This window comes from Thunnus maccoyii, chromosome 13 (genome assembly GCF_910596095.1).
Source record: "Thunnus maccoyii chromosome 13, fThuMac1.1, whole genome shotgun sequence".
Classification (NCBI taxonomy): Eukaryota; Metazoa; Chordata; class Actinopteri; order Scombriformes; family Scombridae; genus Thunnus; species Thunnus maccoyii.
Window position 1 is genome coordinate 7152871 of NC_056545.1, and position 22252 is coordinate 7175122.

At 39.1% G+C, this 22252-nt stretch overlaps 1 protein-coding gene across 2 annotated transcripts in view; it reads right to left on the bottom strand.

Annotated features, from left to right (window-relative positions):
- Positions 1-22252, bottom strand: part of LOC121909886 (polypeptide N-acetylgalactosaminyltransferase 10-like) — a 104991-nt gene that overhangs the window by 32081 nt on the left and 50658 nt on the right. For both annotated transcript variants that reach the window (XM_042430712.1, XM_042430713.1), the window contains exons 5-6: positions 5962-6147; positions 4747-4930 (exon numbers count right to left, since the gene is read on the bottom strand). In XM_042430712.1, coding sequence (XP_042286646.1) covers positions 4747-4930; positions 5962-6147 — 370 coding nt within the window. The remainder of the gene's footprint in view (positions 1-4746; positions 4931-5961; positions 6148-22252) is intronic.

Below are 22252 nucleotides of genomic sequence, written 5' to 3' on the forward strand. Positions count from 1 at the left end.
TGAACAACAACAGCTGTAAAGAGAAACAACAGACACTTCACGCTGATTGTTCCTGTTATTAACTCATTTTCATTTAACTTTTATTTTTACAAATACATTTTTTTTTGGGTGAGCGTTTCTTAGATCATATCAGCTAAGACGTAACACATCATATCACACTTCACACATCATCATTTTCCATGATGCATGGGAAAACGAGGTGTTTTTACAACATTAAAACAGCTACACAGTTTATACAGTATTTCTGTTTGGAGACCCCACAAACTGTATGAAATATGAATTAAAGGTGAAACAGCAGCAGCCTGAATACAAAGGCAGAAAGTCACAGGTTTAATTCCTCCAACTGGCCTGAAATCATGTATGAAAAAACTGTCAATACACTGCAGACACACGGCAGCTGACAGAAAGAGGAGGTCATATTATACACAGAAATATTAGCTTTATCTGGGTGAATAAATATTAATATGACTTATGAAAAGGGAAGCTAAAGGGAATCGAGAATGCTGAGCTTTCAAATTTCATCAGGAGTCATTAATAACACCATCAAGCACATCATGTTTAATTAGGAAAGTACATTAAAAACATGCACACCAAGGGCGACCATTTACTGCATACTGCTGTTAGAAACTGAGTACAATTAGCTGATAATTAGCCTGATCGACCACCGTCAGTAATCAATACAAACATAAATTATTAAACCATTAATCAAATAAAAAACTAACAGCAGTCAACATCAGACTACCTTATCATACTTTAGCAGTTACCCAGAGTTTCTGTAGTGGTGACAACACACGCTGTGAAACGTTAAAAAAATATACATATTAGCAGTTTGAATTAAATTGTCCTCTCTGGGGAAAATATTACGCCAAAATCCCTTTAAGAAGATAAAAGGTATCATATGTTGACAGTCTTCTTATCAATTCGGCATCAATATAATCTATAAAGATAAACTATAAACTTTTTCTGTGCAAACTTTACATTTTTCCTCGCATCAACCCGCTACTAGCCTCCGTTGCTTAGCTGTGCTATTTTAGTGGGAGAAAACCATGGGAATGAGAGGCAAATCTTTTAAAAAAGTTTTAAAAATTAAGATTTCTCACTAAAATAAGAGCTGGAGATGTTGCTCTGTTCACCAGCAGACATTCATGTTCCCCAGTGGATGAATCCTATTATTGCAACACCCCGAGGTTGACATTTTTAGTTTTTTGTGAAAGGTCTCGACAACTATTTGATGGGTCTAGACATCATCAGGTCTAAATTTCAGTTTTCCCAATGTGTTGGTTAATGACCGAATGACATTTCCATCAGCCTCAACTGAGTAAGTACAGCCTCACAGAGCTGCAAACATGGCTGTAAAACTCTTAGTCTTGTTTTGTTTTCAGTCAGTTTGAAGATGACATTACTATTATGACAGTAATGTTGACAGACAGAATGAAAGTAAACACATAATCACATACACAGAAATTCTGCACTGGCAGACTGTGGGGAGTATCAGGGCCCCATACAGACTCCCTTTGATTACCTGTTCACACATACTGTGAGGTGCAAACTCACCATGTACCATAATGATGGTGGCAACAAATGTCAAGCAAAGTTTCTAAATATTTACTCCTGTAGTCTGTCAAAGAAACATAGAGAGAGAGCAGTGCAGCTCTGAATGGCTGTAATTACCGTCTCAGCCATTTTGATGTTACATTTTATTTTTTTCAAAGGACATCAGTCAATCAGTGTGTGTCTGTGTGTGTGTGGTGGTGGTGGTGGTGGGGGATCTGTGATCTGTGATCAGGCCCACCACAGCTGTGTGTCGTTAGTAATGTTCATGATGGTGTTGGAGTCAGAAGTGGCTACACAGTTGTGTGTGTACAGGGAGTACAGCAGGGGGCTCACGACGCAGCCCTGGGGTGCACCGTTTTAAGGATGAGGGTAGAAGATCACCTGGGGTTTGCCCATCAGGAAGTCAAGGATCCACATAAACAGTGAGGTGTTTAATCCCAGATCATTGAGTTTTGTGAAGAGCCTGGAGGGAACTACGGTGTTAAATGCTGAACTGTAGTCAATGAACAGTAATCTCACATAGCTTCCTTTCTTGTCCAGGTGATACAGGGTGATGTGGAGGATGTGTGCTATGGTGTCTTCCGCTGATCGGTTGGGACGGTAGGTAAACTGTAGTGGGTCCAGTGTGCTGGCGTTGCAATTGGAAACACAGTGGCAAATTGGATTTGCATGGTGCAACTGCAGTGTGCAGTTCCACTGAATTAATATCGACCAGCATTGACTGAACTGACCTCAAAGGTTCCAAAAATACAGAACCATAAAAGAAAAATACAAGCCTAAGGCTGTGTATCAAACTCTCAATAGTTTTTGATTCCTGACTGAAATTAATCTGTTATATCCAGTATTGAAATACGAAAGGTATTAAAATTGAACATTAAATGCATGGCCAGAATCTTAATTATGCTTTGGTCGTATATTTCCAAAATTGAGGTAATATTTCATTTGGGCAAAGTTGTTTATTTGACACTTATATTCCCCACTTCTGTAGAAACAGAAATCTGTTTGTAGCATCGAGTAATAAAACTGTCAAGAATTGGAAATTGAGATTAAATATCTGGTTAGATTGTTACTTTTCTTATTCTTTGATTAAACTCTTCCTGATTTAAATCATAATTTTGCCAATATTAGACTTTTTTTTCTGAAGTAAAGCTGTTGTAAATCTGCTTGACTTTTGACAACATTTAACATTTGATAAGTTTGGCTTCTTTTGGTAAATGAAAAACATAGGAAACATGTTTATATTCCTCAAAGTTATAACTGCTGTACTAAATTTCAAGTATTGCATTGAGACATTTTGTAAAATTTCAAATGATACCCAGCCCAACATTTGCCAAGAGCACATATCAGTTTCTTCAGCTGGATAAAATCCCTGCTGGTCCTCCTTACTCACTATTCTTTGGCAAGTGTCAGTACACTGGGGGGAAAAAAGAAGATTTAAATCAATGGCCCATGAATATTCCAACTCGCAATTTAAATTTAATTAGAAATGGTCAAGTTGATATTCTCCATTTCAGTCTATTGACCTTGAGGAGAGAACATCGAGGCCTGAGCTCATCGCTGAATGAAACACTGGAGCCCGAAGGAGGGATGAGAGAAAGAGAGACAGAAGGAAGGGAAAGAAAAAGGAGGGAGAAGTGATGGCATTGATGAAAGAGACAGTGACATAGGCATGAGAACAGGGATAAAATCATATGCGCTCACACACACACACACACACACACACACTCCTCCAAGATGGATTTTGCCATCCCACCGTGCCTCATTCTCCGCTGCGGCAATGTCAATCAGAATGAAAATGAAAATCTTTGCGACTCAAATTGGATTTGCACTGATGAAGGTCATTTCATTTGGCAAGAAGAGCAGACTAATTCATGAAATGAGGATTGATTCTGACTGTTCTGCAGCTCATTTCTTCTTCTTTAGTCTCTTATCTTCCTTCAACATAGCCGTCCTGCCTGATGATACCTACTGTATTTCCCAGGACACCCAAATCGACTTTGGCATCCAAACATCGAGATGCGTTGTCTAAGTAATCCCTCAGGACTCACAAATGGAGTGTCTGGCATCACATACACAGTAATTTGGCTTTACAAAAAAACAAAGTGTGTCGCTGTTTATTTATTCTGTCTTACGTGGCTTTAAAAATTAAACTGTATGTGTGAGCTGCTGTGTGTTGAAAAGGCACACAGTGGTTGAAAGCTATCAGTCTTGTTTGCATTGGAGTAGTATTACCTTGAGATCTGATGTCATATAGTAATTTAGGTGCTATGGTGGAAAGTGTCAATCACTGTTTCCCACCGTCCAAGGTGACATCCTCAAATGTCCTGTTTTGTCACGACCAACAGTCCATAACCCAAATATATTTAGTTTACTGTCATAGAGGACTAAACATATTCATATTTAAGAGGATTAAATCGGAGAATGTAGCAGCAATTTACTGACAACTTCCCAATGATGAACTACATATGCAATTAAAACATTTTTTTTTTCCAAATGATGGATTCCTCATTTAATTAACAATCTGTTGAAAATTGTGACACACACTTCCTCACACGACAGTCCAAACCCCCAAAATATTCAATTTACAAAGATATAAAACAGATAAAGTCAGCAAACACCCACATTTAAGAAGCTCGAAGTAGCAAATTTTGGGCGTTTTACTCGATTCTGTAAATAATTTACTTGTGTAAACATTGTTTTGTACCCAAAATGTTGTCAGTCATTTCAACTCCAGCTAGGAGAGCAATATAAATATGTTTAATCATGTTATTACTGAGAATAACACAATATGTTTGTTTTCTCATGCTATGATTCCACTGAAAGTCAATAAACAATAACATCAAAATTATCACATAATGTGGATGTAATCTAATGGTGGTGACTATGACTCCCAAACTGCACCTCTGTCACTGTCTGTCCTGGGCAGTGCAGGTGAAATACATGATGTGTGTATGAATGTACTGAACAAAGAGCAGGTACACAGCAAACCCTTCAGTGAATAATCAGTGTTAAAAGGCCTCGTTTAGCTCATTCAGTAGATCTCGGGAGTCACGACCCTTAATCCAGTTGAAGGGTTGTGACTCCCACCGGGGGCCGCTCTCGTCACAGACGTATTCACTCACGGAACAATAAGATAATCGAGATAAAATCTTCTAACAAATGTCAAATGTGTCGAAAAAGAACAACACTCACTCAAAGGGTTCACTGGGGTCGTCTTTCTGCAGCTCTGTTGGGATGGGGATCCGTTTATAGTACATTTCCCAGTCAAACGCCCCGCGCATGGCGTCCCCTGCCTGCGTCTCGTAGCCGAAGTTGTCATGGTCGATGACGTCGATCATCGGACACACGATAGTCTTCCTGTTCTGGGCGATTCGGTCTGAGAAACACAGTGGGAGGCAGATGGGAAACAAAATGATGTAGAGCAACGTCGACATGACATTTATACCCGAACAATGTGACTCCTCTGCACAGGTTACATGTCTGGGAGCCGTGAGCAATTCAAACAAAGTCTTCCCTTTTTCTCATTTAAATATAATTTTTTAGTGAAAAGTTGAACCTTTTCAGGACTACACAAGAAGAAATAGTGGACAGTATTTCACCTCAAGATAAAAAGCAAAAGCAGGAATGTTTTTTCTTCTTCTATCCTGTTAATCGTCTCATTACTCCTCAAATTTATCTTGACTCTTCTTATCGAAACTGAGTGTATGTCAGTAAAAACAACAAAACAGCAATCATCAGTTTGTGATGTTTATCTAAAGATACCTGATTTCTGCTGATGAATCTATCATAACTCCAAATATGAAGAGAGTAATTCATGATGGAAAATGATTTAACCTTCAGAAATACAGTAAAGTTGAAACAGAAGAACGTTTGAGAGTTCGATCGATTCAATTAATTAATGATTTGATTATGGGGATAGCACCCATTTCTATGTGTGTCAGTGTGTGCTGGATGGCACTAGGGATGACTATTAATGCCATTATGCTACTACCACCGGCACCAAAATATGTGTTGTGTTGCATGTCGTCAGTGTGATGTTTTGTCACTAATTGTCTGTGACACCTGTAAACTCTGAAAAACAGCTATCGATTAAATTAAATATAAATGTCCTTCACTATTTATTAGAGGCCACAGTAATGTCTTTGTTTTTGTCAAGTTTTGTCTGACTAAATGTCTAAAATCATAAAATATTCAATTCACAAAGAAAAACAGTAAATTTCTGCTTAAAAAATGACTGAATCAATTATTCACTTATCACAATAGTGGCCTATTAATTTTCTGTCGATCGATTAATCATTGCAGCTCTAATTACAACTAGGGTATAGGCTTGAAGTTAGAAGAAGGATTGGCTTCAGGTTGATTTTAGACATATGGTGCTAATGGGTTAGATGCTTGTATGTTCCTCACCCAGCAGTGGGGGCAGCCAGTTGACGTTGGCTTCACAGTGGGAGTCCAGGAAGGTAATGACTTCTCCTTTGGCAGCAGCAGCTCCCAGGAGGCGAGTCCTGATCAGACCCTCCCTCTTCTTGGTCCTCAGGATGCGAACTTTTGGCAGCCGCACCATGTACTCCTCTAATGCCACCTTTAGGTGCTCTGCAGAGAGAGAAAGAGCGAGACGGCGGGATTCAGAACGGTGAATTCATCACAATAAGATGAAATGAGATTGATGTCATTCAAAGAGCACAATAGGTTTAAACCCACATCAGTTGAGTTGTGAGAAAGTTTTCCATAAATGGCAAACCATCACTAAACATACTCTGTTACTAGAGGGGGAGAAAAAAAGAGCAAAAGAAAACTAAACCATTAAATGTCACCATCAAACAAGACATCTGCCACTGCCACATGTTCACCACTGAAATGTTTCCCTCAGGGCTTCTACATCATCACCCACCCTCACTCACACTGGGAAAAACTTCAGATTTTGACTTACTTTTCTGCACACAGTGATTTTTAAAATATCTTTACTGCAGTCATTAGACAGATTGTTACCCTAAAGAGAGAGAATCCAACTGTGAGGAATGATAAAGGAATGAAATCAGCCCCTCCTAACATGTGCGGCGGTCATAAAGCTCTTTGGCAAAAAAAAAAAAACCAGCGGTTCATCCCAAATTGCAACGATTCTCAACATCTCAACGGACTAATTTCATAATGTTCTACGAGGGAATTGCAGATCCAGCGAGTGAGTCAGTGAATAAATCACACAACGCCAGTGACTTGATTTTGCAAGCTTGTGCAACACATGACGGCCATGGTGCCAGAGTTCAGATCGAAGCGTCTTTCTCAAGCTGCAGTGACACGATAAATCGAGACAGAGAGGGAGATGTCAGCAAAATTGTCAGCTTTTTTTTTTTTTTTTTTTTGTATAAAACAGCAAATATACTGGGAGGTGAGGAAAAATATAGAAATTCAGGAAGAGAGGGCAAACCAGAAATTGAACGAGAGCATCAATCAGTCAAAGAAAGGACAATTCATAGACATTTTTCTCCAATCTTCCCTCTGAGTTGCCTTCAACAGAAATCAATTCTGCCATAAATGGAGCCTGTAAATCTTTCTGCTCAAACGTCAAGTCAGTTCTGACAAGTCAATAAAAAAAAAAAACTGGAGCCAGACTCAATGCCATGTTTCATTTGCCGTCTGTGTACTGTCTCTGAGTTTCCAAAACTCTATCTGTCCAATCTATCTGCTAATTTATCAAACTTCATATGAGATAACACTATCCATCGTTACCTTGCTGTTTTTCATTTCAATCTCGATTTTTTTCTCCAAAACCCTCAACATGTTGCTGACATTCATTTTCTTTTAACGCCATCTGGATTGGATGACAAGTCTTGATAAAATACCATGACGCAACCCAACTGGCCATGAATGCTTCCAGATATAATATTATTTAAGGCTCATCTCCACCAGAGAGACATGACTCAGCAGTGGTATTTTTTTTTTTTTTTTTTTTTAACAGTATGTCTCCTGGAAAGCAAACAGTTTCTACAGTGACTCACACTCCAACTTCATCACATATGCAAAGTGACTCACGGAAACAAGCCCAAATGTCACTGTAAGTGAGCTGATATTTGTTTTTTTGAATATCCATTTTCTACATCATTACCCCATGAATTAGGCTGCTGTTATTTTCATCTTTGCATCATCAACAACTCCACTGAAGAGAAAGAAATGTTTGTCCATAAAACAGTTTTAAAGGATATGAAAGAGACATACAGTTGCATTGTTTGATATGTTCCTTCATTGTGATCGAGGTAGTTTATTCTTTTCAGGATGTCAGACTAGTAAAGCATGACTCACCTGCATGGAGTTACTCTTAGAGACAGGAAATACAGTGGCCGAGTTGTTTGAGAATAAAATACAACCAATGTTTGTATGACAATGTAGGAATATGTCACCTATTTTAACAGTATGTCTGTTTTTAATAGTTTTTAGGATTAAGCTGACACAGATGTATAAACTACACTACATGAAGAGTATTTTTTGGGGGGAAACATTATATCCATCATTCAGATGTTCATCATCAAAAAGTTGTGTCAGATTGGAGTACTCGATTTCTGTTAAGACCCATTAAACACATTAAACATTTTACAACATTTTGTGTGTTGTTCTTGCTAAGTGTCACGATGCAGGCCCGTGCCCTCTACAGAGTAATGAGTGGCTGTCTGCGGTCTGGGAGACGTGAGGTTCCAGACCCGGTGTGGGAACCCTCCTTCACTACACATGGATTTAATGATGTTTTTCTTACTTTACTTAAAGCAAACAATGACCACTTACAGTGACTTATAACCAGCTTGTAATGTATTACATCTGCCTATAACTCAGGAATTTCATTACTTTACTTAAAGCACCCAATGACCACTTAGAGTAACTTATAATCACGTTATAATGCATTATAAAATGATTATAAGGTATTAAATCTATGCAATTTATAATACACTATGATCCTTGCAAAAAAAATGTCAGTATTATGATAGTTGACCTCATAAGTCAATATAAAATGCTTTATAAAGTGTTCTGATTATTGTTATAAAGCATTATGAATATTTATAGCTATAATTATACAGTGCTATAAGCAGATTATAATGCATTTATAAGTATGTTTATACTGCAATATAGACATGGGCTTCATAGAAAGTGTTACCACTATTTATTATGTATTATAATCTACTTATTATGTATTATAATAACTCATCACAACATTAATATATGCGGTGGAACAATGGCCGGGGGGCTGCATAGGGTTGGTGCCACCCTGAGAGGAAAGGGCGAGCCTTCACTTACATAATGTTGTAATAAATCAGCGCATAAGCAATTAACCATTAGGAGATTGATTCAGGCTAAACTTATGCCCTGCATGGGGCGCTTTTTACATAACCTTTCAAATGACAGGCAGCCAGATTAAACAATGAACATTTGCATTACATGTTCAGTGCAGGAGAGGGGGAGCAGGAAAGGTTATCGTGTCTAATTATGAACGGTTAATTTGACCTGAATAAATTGGAATACGGCTCCTCTGGTTTACTGAAAATTGGTGAGGCTATAAATCACGCTAATGAGAGCGGGCTGACGTCGGCAAACACATTAGTCATTATTAGAATGTGAAGTCCAGGACATGATGAGGGCTCAGACATCATCGATGTCTGGGTCACCTCCGTAGACCCCATTTACCAAACAGCTGAACATTCGCTGCCCTCCATCTGTTTCTGCTGCAGGAACGCGTCGCATCTTCCTCGTCAGCTATTAATTAAAGTTCAATCACAATCAGTAAAACTAAGCAGAGAAGACACAGGAGTGAAGTGTGGGCAGCAGCTCCACAAGTATTCAACTAGTGGGATTTGTTGACAATTTAGAGTTAATAGATTATCTATTTTGGTTCACAAACCAGCTGCATAAAACAGTGAGTATGACCCCCACACCCTCTTTTTTTTTATTATTTCATTTTGGTTGAGGCGTGGGGAGCTTTTCAGTTCAATTAACCTCAAATTACAGTGGATCCGATATGGCATCCAGAGCTGCTTTGAAGCTGCTTTTCTGCAACTGTCATTAAAAAAAAAAGAGAAAAGGATGCTAAGGGAGAGTCTGTGATGATATAAGCCAGTCTGGGGGGAATTTTAAAAGCACTCCCCCCACCTCCCACCTCCTCCCCCCCTCCTCTTTTCCCTTCACACAAAATACACAAAGCTTAAATAGTTACTGAGGCAATGATCAGAGATGTATTACAGATGTGCCGTCACGACGTAAAATGATGAAAGCAGCATTTTGATGAGCATGAGGAGAGGATGGACAATTTCATGTCTCTGCCTTCAAGCACTGTCACACATTTACAGCACACACACACACACACACACACACACATGCTACAGTGCTGCTTCACAGCGAATCCACAACATTAACGTCTCTATCAGGGCTGCTGTATTTCTGTTGCATATTTGAATTCTTTACTCTTTCCTTAAGGTCTTTTTTCTTCCATTTTCTTTAAATATGAAGTTTTTAAATATAAGCACCACAGTTTTAAATACAAATATTTAAAAAAAAAGGTTTGCTCTCTCTCAACCATTCAGTTTCAGAGGACAACAGGGTTGGGTCTTGTCTAGAAGTCCTTAAGCGTGCACCATCTGCATCCGCCCCACATCCAGTCTGTTCAGGTTGAGTAGGGTCCTGCTTTATCGCAGGTGGTCTCAGGTATGTGTGTTGGTATGTCTTAACATAGCACACAAGCTGATTTGCTCTCAGCTGTGATTATATGGTGTCTAATCATTTAAAAAAATATATATATATTTCTTGGAGGATTTTATGACTTTATCACATAATGTCAGTGGAAAGTAGACGGAAACGTGAGGAGAGAGATGGAATCGAACAGTGGAGATTGTGATCTTGAGGCAGAATATCAGGGTGTGCTGAAAATGTGTCTTTTGACAGAAAACTGAGAGTGTGAACATTGACAATGACATGTACTGCTACTGTTTTTGACCTTGCCTGTTCATAAATTGGTGGAGTTGTCTCTCTATTAGGGTCTGTTTGGGTCAACCCTATTTTGTATTGGGTCTAATTTTTGAGAGGTTTGTTTTGAACGGGTTCTGACTGTTGGTAAACCCCCCCCCCCCCCCCAAAAAACAAAAAAAAAAAAAACCTTGTTAAGCTCCAAGGTTATTTAATCAACCTTTGAGTTTTAAATATATTACTTCATCTTTATGTTTCGGTTGCATTATTTGTAAGGATCGGACTCAATAAGCAGATTAGATGTTGGGTTCAGGTTTCTATCAAATTCCAACCCTAGAGGACAGTCAGGAGCAACTTTCAAGAAACAGTAGCGCTGGATAGAAGTTTTTTTTTCTCCTTTACCCAACAACAAACATCAGTATGAGGTTCATCTCAGGCAAAAGGCCATTACTAAGAAAGAGGACTGGAATACTCTGGAACACAGACTAACATTTAAAAGATAATAAAGGCTGTAAAAATTAATCAGTGCACTCCAGCCCTCTGTCCTTTCGCTGTGTAATTTGGTCCATAAAGTTATTCATATGCAAAAGAAGCTGATTTGCTTTAGAATTATGCTATCAGGTTATCAAGTGGTACATTTTTTTCAAGGAAGATCAGTTCACTGTTTCATTTCATTGCATGCTATTTTCAGGAATCAGGTTCTTGCATTTAAAGCAGGAAGGAAGATACCGTCTAATGTTTTAAATCTTTTTACAGAGAGTCAACGTTCTAAATCTGCTTCAAAATATTCAGTCAGTGTTTCTTTTACAATCCTTCATAAATCTGCGGAAGGATTTGTTGTTGGTGCTATCAGGTGGAAGAGTAAAGTCAATCCTTGGCTCACTGATCACCTCCGTATGTCACACAAGTCGTGAAAGATGCCGATCTACAACTGGTTTCAGTCCGACGTCTCTCGGCCAAGTCATGTGAGACGATCATCTAATTTGACACAGTGACCAACTCCAAAGGCAAAATCTAATCCTGGTATGAAGAAGTCAAATCATCTTCAGTAGAGCATGACATGAAAGATAACTCAAAAAATGTCCAAAGCTAGATGCAAAGTACATCTAAGAATTTATTTAACTGCAAATAGTAAACAGTAACATTACAAAAGAGGAGAATACTGTAACATGAATCCGAAGCAACAACACGACAGAGGATAGCAGAGGCCGAACCGACTTCATAAAGACAGAACAGTAACAGCGGCAGAGACAGAGTCACTGTTAGTCACTGTTAACACGGCAGCACTGATGTTGTGTTCGCTCTATATCTCTGAACCTCGTCCTGTCGAGCAGCTCTCGTACCGCCGCTGTCGACTGCTGTAAAAATATCCCCACGGGGATTGTTAGTCCTTGAGAGAGTCATTGTCAGAGTCTGAACAGCAGCCTGTCGGCTCAGACCTGTGAGGCAGGTTTGCTTACTGTTGTCTGGTTTCTGTTACTACTGCGGAAAGAGGATGTAGGAAAAAAAAGAAGAAACAAAAGAAAATTAATTGGATAAACAACTCTCTGGCCCGTGATCCTATGTTTTATAATCCACATGACCCTAGAAAAAGAAAAGCTTTCAAGTAACATGTCAGAGTTCAATGTTCTTCAGTTCTCTATTATCACGAGCATGAGGGAAACTCTGGATGGATCATATAGAGATAATGAAGCGTTTCCAACCTTTCACATGAACTCAATCTTGTACGTCTCTCACCACCATGGCGGAATAACATGTGGTCCTGATCCCGATGTTGAGAAAGAAAACAACTGCTGGTGTGAATCCTGAATCTTCTGTTCATTATAACATGTTTTATACTGGTGACATTTATTTATGCGTTTTCATTGCTGGATGATTCAAAACGTTGCTTTACTAGTCTATTGAGATTTTGTGAAAGGTGCTTTGCTCAGACATAACAAGTATCTAACAATTTATTTTTCTTCTATTCACTCCATAAAAGCAACTGTTGATATGAATACCTTTATATGAATGCCTTCATATAGACGTATTTCTTGTATTTCATTTTGTTGGAATCACTTGTGTTTAAGGGTCCTTTGGCCAACAACCTTGCAGAGAATTTACGATAGCGTTTGCACTTAACTGCTGCTCTTTTGAGTGTCTTGGGATGAAGCTTAGACATACTTATAGTAGAGTCAAATAATGCACATGGATTTTTAGAAGAATTCTTCCTATTGACATCCCTCCAGCGTCTTTTTAGCAGTACAGGGAGATTTTTTAACTAAGATTAAAATGTTATTATCAAATATGCATTAGCCAAAACTGAAAAGAGAAGAATATAAGAATGAAATCGACAAACAGGCACTGAATAAAGTTAAGATGATGGAACAAAGAGCATTAATGAGAAGAAGAAGACTGCGAGCATGGATGAGAAGTCGCAGAGAGCAGAGACACGGAGGCTCTGGTGGCATTAAAGCTCATTTTCACGGCCATCATTTATCTTGACAGTCTTATTTCTGCACCATCAGTAGACAGTCCATGCGGCAGACATGACATCGTCGTGTATCCTGGTTAATACAACACTGGTCTCCATCTTCTTGAAATCTGTGCATTCAGCTTATTCTTTAATCTTTCTTGATCCGTTATTCGTCCGTCTCTTTTAGAGTTGCTTCTTTCAACTGGCTGAACAACCAGAAATGGCCCTCTGCTCTCCAGGGAAGGCTATTAAAACATAATAACAAGTCTTTAGCTGAAACACCACCCTGTCTCTTACTGGCCATTCTTCTTATCATCGCTCATTTCCTGCATTTCTTTCTCCTTTTACTCCCGTTCTCTTTTAGCTTATGCTTAATGGTTAAATTGTGTTTATGATTGTTTTGGTATTAAGATTGCCCCCATTAAGCTGGCAGGAGGCCAGTTATTCCCACTATTATGGATGCTAATGACGCTCCTCAGGGAGCAGCTCCACTTCTCAATTTAAACTTCAATTAAACAGAAATAATAATTACAGCATTATGAAAACAAGACTAAAAACAAAGAACTCATTTCTGTGAAGTCGTGTTTGTTCTACGCTTTAAAACAGGAAGAATATCAAGACTTAAAACTTTAAAACAGGGAGATAATGACTACATTGAATGAGATCCCGTTCAAATACTCTGTGACAAGCAAGCGTTTATTAAAGACATCTTTTCCCAGAATGCCTTTCTCTCTCAATTTCTCCCTTTCCGCTAACATGCCCGGACACTTACAGGTACTAATGAAGTGAGCATCCCAAAAGAATAGCTCTCATCTCCAAAGTACACTCCAATTAAAAATGAAGGGGGAAAAAAACAAACACTTGCTAAAACATGATAACATGCTCCACTGCTTCTTGCTGCCTGTTGTGTAAAAAAAAAAAAAAAAAGCCTTTTACCCTCCTGGCCCTGGAAATACGGCTTTATTAAGGAACAAAATGAGTTAAAGAAAATGAAATCAGAACATGACGGCACTTGTTTAACGTGTGAACAGTTAGGCTTAAAATTTCATTTAATTGACTGTAAAAAGCATCATTGTGTTTGAAAAGTAGGAAAGTTTCAGCAAAAACTTTATGAAGGACGTCTATACAAATGTACAATAAACAGACTGGAACACTAGAAAACTCAGATTTTTGTTTTCATCAATTAGTCACTAATTCTTTAAAATGTTCAAGAGCCCAAAGTGACCTTTGACTTCTCAAGTCTAAAACCCAAAGTTATTCAATTCACAATTATATAAATGGAACCAGAGCATTTTTGCAATTTTGCTTCATGAATTCCAAGTTGTTTTGTGTCTAATGATTAATCAAATAGTCATTTCAGCACAAATAAAAGATGACGTTAAGACAGGTGAGTCAAAACCAAATGCTGGCGCAAAGTTCAGCAGACATGTGATATGTGAGAGGTGGAGATTGGAGGACTGATGTGGAAGGTGTTGTGTGGTAATCACTAGAACACAGTTACTACCACAATACTACATAGATAGCAGGATAAAACAATCGCACTGTGCGCAATGTTACCTGCAGATAAACAACTTAATGTTGGATCATTAAGCATCAAATGTTGTAGCAGAGCAGGTTCAACCATTCAGGGTCATCACAGGCCCCAAGAGGATGATGGGAACTCTCGATCACAAGATATTGCTTTTGTCAGAATTATCCAGAAGCAGTTGAAGAAGAGTGAAATGATGATAAAAACGCCACTGAATAGGAATTTGAACCTCAACCAATCAAGTAACTCTCCAACTTTCCAATAAAATAAAACTGTTATGTCCTAAAATGTAGTTTCAACAAGAAATATACCACATTAAGCAAATATTCATGCCATTTCATGAGGCATTTACTGACCTGGCCACCAAAAATCACTGGATATTGATCCCTTTTGTGATGAACTTGAATGCAGCATATACATATCCAATTCAGGAAGATGCATGAAGATGCGCTGGTGAAGGCTCGCTGTCAAAGCGCTCCTGCATCTTTGCAAGTTTGTGTGCTTGTTCGTGGACTACAGTTATCACGACGTGATCCCTGCAGGTTTGAGTGCAGAAGCTACACAATGTTCTAAAATCAAAAGCTTTCCTTTCATAGTATTCCATCTATTATATTTATCAAAAAGCTAATTCAATTCAGTCACATCAAAACCATCAAACCAAACCTTTTCCCTGTGTTGGTTGTCACTGTTCATTCCACAATGCACAAACATTTCAACTGATGCAAAACAAGACAGCGAATTGAGTTTCTACTGAAAAGCTTTTTTGTGACGGGAAGGTGAATGTCCTTCCATGTCTGCGTGGTCAGCTTTAACAATGGGACACTGCAGGTCCCTTGTTGAGTCACTGCCACAACGTGTGTCAGCTGTTATCAGGGCCAGAGGTGGTCTACTGCGGTACTGAACACCGCCTCTAGTTTCTGCTCTACTCTGTTTCAGCAGCATCACATAGTGGAGCATGTACCTGCGCGCCTATGTGGTCAGACATGTAGATGACAGATGGTGAGCAGAGAAATCCGTGGAGAAAGTAGCCCATTAGCTGTGCTAACCTTGAAAGTATCGGGGAGGTTGGGAAACCGGAGCCAACGCTCCCCTGCAGGGAGAGCGAGGGATGAACATCCTCCCTGCACGGGCTGCGGAAATTCAATTACAGCCTAATGAAGAGTGAGCTGACCTCCCCTCACCATCACACACCACCCCTCCTCCTCTTCCTCCTCTCCCTCCTCTCACCCAGCTAAAGCTCATCATGTACTGTAGCTGGGCAGGTTAGCAGGTCTAACTGGTTTCACTGAGACTGCTGGTGTCTCTGTCCACAGGGCATTTGTGTCTCTTTGTCTTACTTCTCCTTGTCATCATTACACTGCATTCCTCTCATATTGCTCTCTTTCTATCCTTGTCACCCTCAGTTTCCTCCCTCATCTCTCTCCTTTGCTCTTTACTGAGCTCTGTGACCTGTTTAGTTAGTTTTTTTTAAAGGTGTATTAAATGAAAGAAACAATATTTTATGTGCTTTGAGTTGGGCTGGACAATATGGGAAATTAATATCACAAAAATGACATTTGTCTAGTTCTGGTGTTTAATACTCAAAACATAGGCGTTCAATAGAGTGATTTACCTGTCCTCTAACACAGAATTATACCATTGTGAATTCATAGGGTTTTACCAGCACCGATGACTCACTACTTATCAGCATAATGTGAGAAAAGAGAGCTGTCATTATCGTGACCACTATTTTGCCAAATTTTACTCAGCTCTTATGTCGACTCAGACTACACTGTGAGTGAGATAACTTGGTTCAGGTGTTGTACCAAGAACTGAGCCTACAGTAACTGATGTTCAAGCACTCACTTTTGGGCTATAGACTGAAATTACCATCACTGTGTTCACATTTTTCATCTTATCAAACATAGACAATGTCCTTGCAAATGAGATCTCAACATTTTACATCTGAAGCAAAAAGAAAAAAAGCCATTAATATAATGCGTGGTGACAAATGACCTCTTCATTACACAGTTCTGTTGGACATCTGCTCTACTCTAATTGGCTATTTTATTCATTCCATTGTGAAGGTACCTTTTAAATTTATGTCTATTACAGCCCGCCATCAATCGTGCCCAAGATCTGTTGATTTCGACCTTTCTCACTGATACAGGTTGATAGAAGTCATAAATTACTTACTTCCGCTTTAAAGCGTCCACCTCACCTCTCAGTCTCTGTTTTTCACATTATCTTTACTCCCTCCTCCTTCCTCTGACGTCTCTCTGAATGTTGTTTCATGCGTCTTGATTGCTCAATTTCTCACTCTATGACTTAATTTATTCCTCGTACTCATTTATCACCTGCCTCCACACTGCACTGCACTTTCATTTTTACTGGCAAAACATGATAAACGCCATTAAAACCGTGTCATACCATCTCAAATTGCTAACAACGCACTGGCAACCAAGTATATAGAACTAATTACACTTAAAAAAAAGAAAAAGTCTTATTAACATTTGGTGTTACCGAATGAAATATTTTCATTCTAATTGATCCCATCAGGCACTGACAGACAGTGAATAATTGGGCAGTAAATCTGGAGTCAGTGGCAGGTTTCTATCACAAGAGGTGATACTGCAGTGTGGCTCAGTGGTCCTGTGGAGAGGGACTGTCTCCGTCACAGACCATAGTTAACCATGATGGATACATCTGGACTCACACTGTCCCCGATTTAATGAAACTCTGCACCGGAGACATCTAAGCCCAATAACAGGCCAGAGATGAGATATGAAGGGAAAATATGAAGCTATCCTGTGATTGACAAAATGTTTTTCAACCTTGGTTTCTTTCAGAAATCTTTAGTAACATCACAGACACATGGTGTTCCTCAGCCTTGGCACTGATTTTACAAGTCTCTGAAGGGATGAACACCATTCTTCCAAAAGATATTCTCTCATTTGGTGTTAATGATGGTAATGGAGAGCGCTGTCTAACACGTCAGTCCAAAATCTCCCATAGGTGTTCAACTGGGTTGAGATCTGGTGACTGTGAAGGTCATAGCATATGATTCACATCATCTTCATACTCATCAAACCATTCAGTGACCTCTCGTGTCCTGTGAATTGGGGTATTGTCATCCTGGAAGAGATCATCCCATCAGGATAGAAATGTTTCATCATAGGATAAAGGTGGTGACTCTTTGCAGTGACCCTTCCCTCTAAGGGGACAAGTGGACCCAAACCATGCCAGCAAAATGCCCCCCACAGCCTAACAGAGCCACCAGATCCCCTCACTGTAGGGGTCAAGGATTCAGGCCTGTACCGGTTTTTCCTTTAATTTGTCACCCGTCTGTATATTTTTCCTTACATACTGATATTAGGTATTTTCTTTGTGTTGCATGCATCTTAAGGAATGTAAGAAACTTTTAGTTGAGGCACCACTTTCATGTGTCAATCAGACAAACTGGAACAACATCTAGTGTGGGGCCCTTAGGTGTGAATTCAGTAGCTTGATAGGAATGACGCCAAGATGTCTGACATGTTGACAGGTCCATATCATAACTCATCATACAAAGTCCACTGATAATGGGAAACATATGTTGAAGAGGTGGCAAGGTATAAAAGCTCCCAGCTCAAGTTGGCTTGTTGTTCATCGTATTTGCATGTGACAGAACCCCGCTTACGCTTCTTTGTGTGTCTCACTCTATTCGGATCATCAGAAATACATAGTTACACATACTCAGCCATTTTTTGCCCTGTATGAGACCAAGAGAGTGCTAACTGATAACTAGACCTGACAGGCAGCTGACTGACCAGTCAGTCCAAGCAGAAGTGCATCTGCCACGGGAATGTGGTTACGCCATCCTCATTGCATAATTTGAGATGTTGAACAGGGATGACAGCACATAAAACACAGCTCCTACACATGCTGAGCTAGAATTTGCAACTACGAAGGTAGAAATGAACAAGGGCAAAAAGTACAGCTAGTTTATAAACCTAGAAACTGACACAGAGAGTGACCAACCAAGCTACTTTTACCCATGTGTATACATACTCTGTGTCTTCAATCTGTTACAAACTTCCACCTTTTCTTGACTTCATTCTATACTGAGATCTAAACCAAAGCAGGATGCAACATGATGAGCACCAATGCAAATGCTTAAAAAAATACCAATAAAACTGTCTCTAAGTGAGTCTTTAATGGTGATCTCATCCTGTACTAGTATGGCCTGATAATCTGACTGAATGAGCTTTTCGTTTGACTTCATTCATTCTTTGCTGATTTCTTGTTGGTAGCGGAGGTTATTTTGTCTTGTTTTGTCCAAAACAATCAGTAGTGAATGACGCATCTGTCCTGCTGACATCATTTTTACCTGAAATGTAAACAGCAGATTAAAACAACCCATATAGCTGCTGCAATCTCATCCATGCTTGTCAACATTTTTCTGTCACTATTGACTTATTTAACCTTTATCTATACAGGGTAGGTTGGCAGAGCATATATGCTCTTTTATAGTAATTCCCTGTTCACAGTAAAATCACAAGGAAGGTAACCAGGATGGTCAAACACGTTAATAAAACAGAAATTAGACAATATACAATATGAAGGCTCAGTGAAAGCAGTCACAAGCAGGTAGAGAATGATACCTGTTTTGTATTTTTGGGTGACATTGCAGATTATTCCAAAAGATTGCTGCACTAACAGTAAAGGCAGTCTTTTCTAGATCAGTTCTGGTTCGGGGTTCCTGAAGCATCAACTGGTCACTGTCAAATATGGACCAAAGTGCCAAAGCAGCAGCGATGAGATAAAAATTGGCAATTTCCCACTAATGGCTTCATATATAAATAAATACCAATGGTTATGATGTCACTCGGACTATTGTTTCTCCAACCAGGTGAACACCTGTAAGTGAACACAGATCCTATTTGAATCAATTGATCTGGAACTATGCTAGCACCAGTAGATGTGAACATTAAATCTAACCAATAAAGAATCACACATTTTTAAATGACTGCTCTCTTCTTTATAGTCTAAACTGAAGCCTGTATCAGCAGGATTTACATAATTTAAGAAGGAAAAGAGACGGCTTTTCTTAATCTAGATAATTTAATATTATTAATGGAGTTTGGTAATTTCGTTCACCCTCAGAATCATCGGGCCTCAAACCAGTTGACCTGGATCAGCACCCATCATCCTCTTATCTCAGTATGATGTAGATTTAGGTCAATAAGAGAAAAAAAGTGTATTATGTCTAATTGCGTTTGTGTTTGAATAATGCTTTGTGTATGACTTTAACATGTTATCTATGTGGATGGTATTCCACTTAGCATGCCATCATCTGATGTTATTTATTTTTATCCAGAGTAGAAAGATTCTGTTATGTGCCTGGAACAACATGGCTGATTACAAAAAAAAGGAAAAAAATCCAGAGTGACAATAGGAGAAAAGAGTTTTTTTCTTACTTAAAAACCCAGCAGGTGCTGTGCCTGCATTATATTATTTTCTACTGAGGCTACTGTGGGAGGAAAAATGGATCCCTCTGCCTTTTCTATGATGGATTTCTGTGTTTATGATTGTTAAATATCTGTAGGAAAAAAAAAAGGAAAGAAACAACACTTGCTTTTTGATTGAGGGACTGACACTGAAACCTGACATTTACTGTTACCAACAATCTTCCACTGGGTAAAGTTTTTTCAGTCAACAGCAGCAGAGATTAGCAGGGAGAGCAAAAGGGGGTCAGTAACATGACAGCAAGCAGTCACTGAAGCTGATGGATCTACCAGAGTCAGATTTAGGAGCTTTGTTGATCTGATCCCTGGAAGAGATGGATATCACACACACAGTCATCACATACAGTAGGGGAAAAACAGGAAGAAAGTGAGAACAGAGGAAAGGAGAAGGGAAGTTAAAGAGAAGAAAACTTGGGCTGCAACCAATGATCCCTTTCAGGGCATGGCCAGTATAATATAAGTTCGTTTCAGCTCATTGTTTATCTGCCTGGCTGCAACTTTACTGTTGTGGTTCACTCTCAGTGCTCTCATAGTGTCATTTATGGCCACAGCAGGCATCTGTTTTCAGAGAAAAAGCTCTAAAACCCCCCTGTACAATACCTGCTCAGCACCAAACAGCAAACAGACACAGTCAGCAACTAGCTAATGAACATAGTGGAGCATTTAGCAGCTTAAAAGCCAGATATTTCCCTTAGGAGTTGGTAGAGAGGGGAAAAACAAAGCTAAAAGAGAGTGAATATTGGACTTATATTCACCAGGTGGACAGAAACTCGACTCCAAATGAATGATAATGTTGCTCCATAACTGCTGGATGTGGGAATAAGCAACTGTTTGCTAACAAATGCAACGTATCAACATAAAAGGTGATGTCAGTGTTGTGTTCACAACTTGACTGTGCTGCCCCCAAGTGGCCAAAAAAACTGTTAATGCAGGTTTAAATGGCTTAAAGACAAAAGACAAAATGATGAAAGACAAGAAATGACAACAAATGAAAAAAGATGTCACATTTGCAAAGTAGAGACGTCAAGAGGAGACAAAAAAGAAAATTGGGAGACTGTCAGAGGGTAAAGATAAGATAATGAATAAGAGTAAAAGATAAAGAAAAATAAGCAGGAAAAAAAAATAGCATGAATTTTAGGAAAAATCTCACCACACTACAATGGACACACACAAAAACACAAAGAAGGTGAGACAGTGAAGCACAAACAAGAAGAGACGTCAAGAGATGGAACAGGGTAGACGTCAAGAAACAGAGGCAATAAAGATAAGAGATGTCAAGAGAAAGACAAAAAGGAAACGAGACGAGACAAAGAAGACATTAGAGACATGAAGGGGAAAAAAGCCAGCGGAGAGGAGATGGAACAGGGAGAGAAGGAAAAAAAAAAGAGACATTAAGGAAGATGAGGGCAAGTGAGGAGATAAAAACAGCAGGTTTCAGTGTTTGCATGTTATCTGTGAGTCAGTGCTCTGCCTGACTGAGCTGCTCCTGCAACACAGAGGTGAGCGTGGGTGAGAGAGAGAGTGAGGAACGCAGAGTGTTGAAGAGCATGAACACAGAGAGCAAAGAGGAATTGAGATCTTTTTTATATTAACATGAATAATAATAACATGAATAAAGACCTAAACATGGGTAGAGTGCATCAAATTTCTGTTTTATTTGCACGTTCGTAGGTGGTAGAGAAAACACAGGTGAGATTTTCTCCACACGTTATTCTGCAACAGAACAGCTCGGACAGAAAAAAATACATCTCAGCAAAACCGAGCTGAACTTATATTCCTTCATTTATGTTTTAACATATAGTTACAGTTGGTTTTCTGGCTCATGACAAAGACTTCAGACAAGGAAAGTATCGCTGTGACAGAAGAAGTGCTTTGAGATTAAAGGAAAGACACTTAGGCTGAATTCACACGAACACTGACACTGACGAAAGGAAAGCGTGTGTGTGAGCAGGAGAAATAACTATAGAAACAAAACTGTCCAGAAATAGTGAGCTACTGGGAAATTGCACAAACTTAAACCTGCATTAAACCTGCATTCTCTCTAATGGCCAGCAGGGGGAGACTCTGAAGTCTGATTGAATGGAAGTGAAAATGAACCTACTTCTCACTTGATTTATTACCTCAGAAAACTGTTTCCTAATGAATCCATGGTCTAAATCTCTAGTTTCAAGTCTTCTTCAATACAGCATGACGCTCATTTTGTAAATTATGGTCCCATTTGGAGTAAAATAGACGATAAAGCAGGGTATGCTTTAGGGCGTGGCTACATTTTGATTGGCAAGTCGCTAC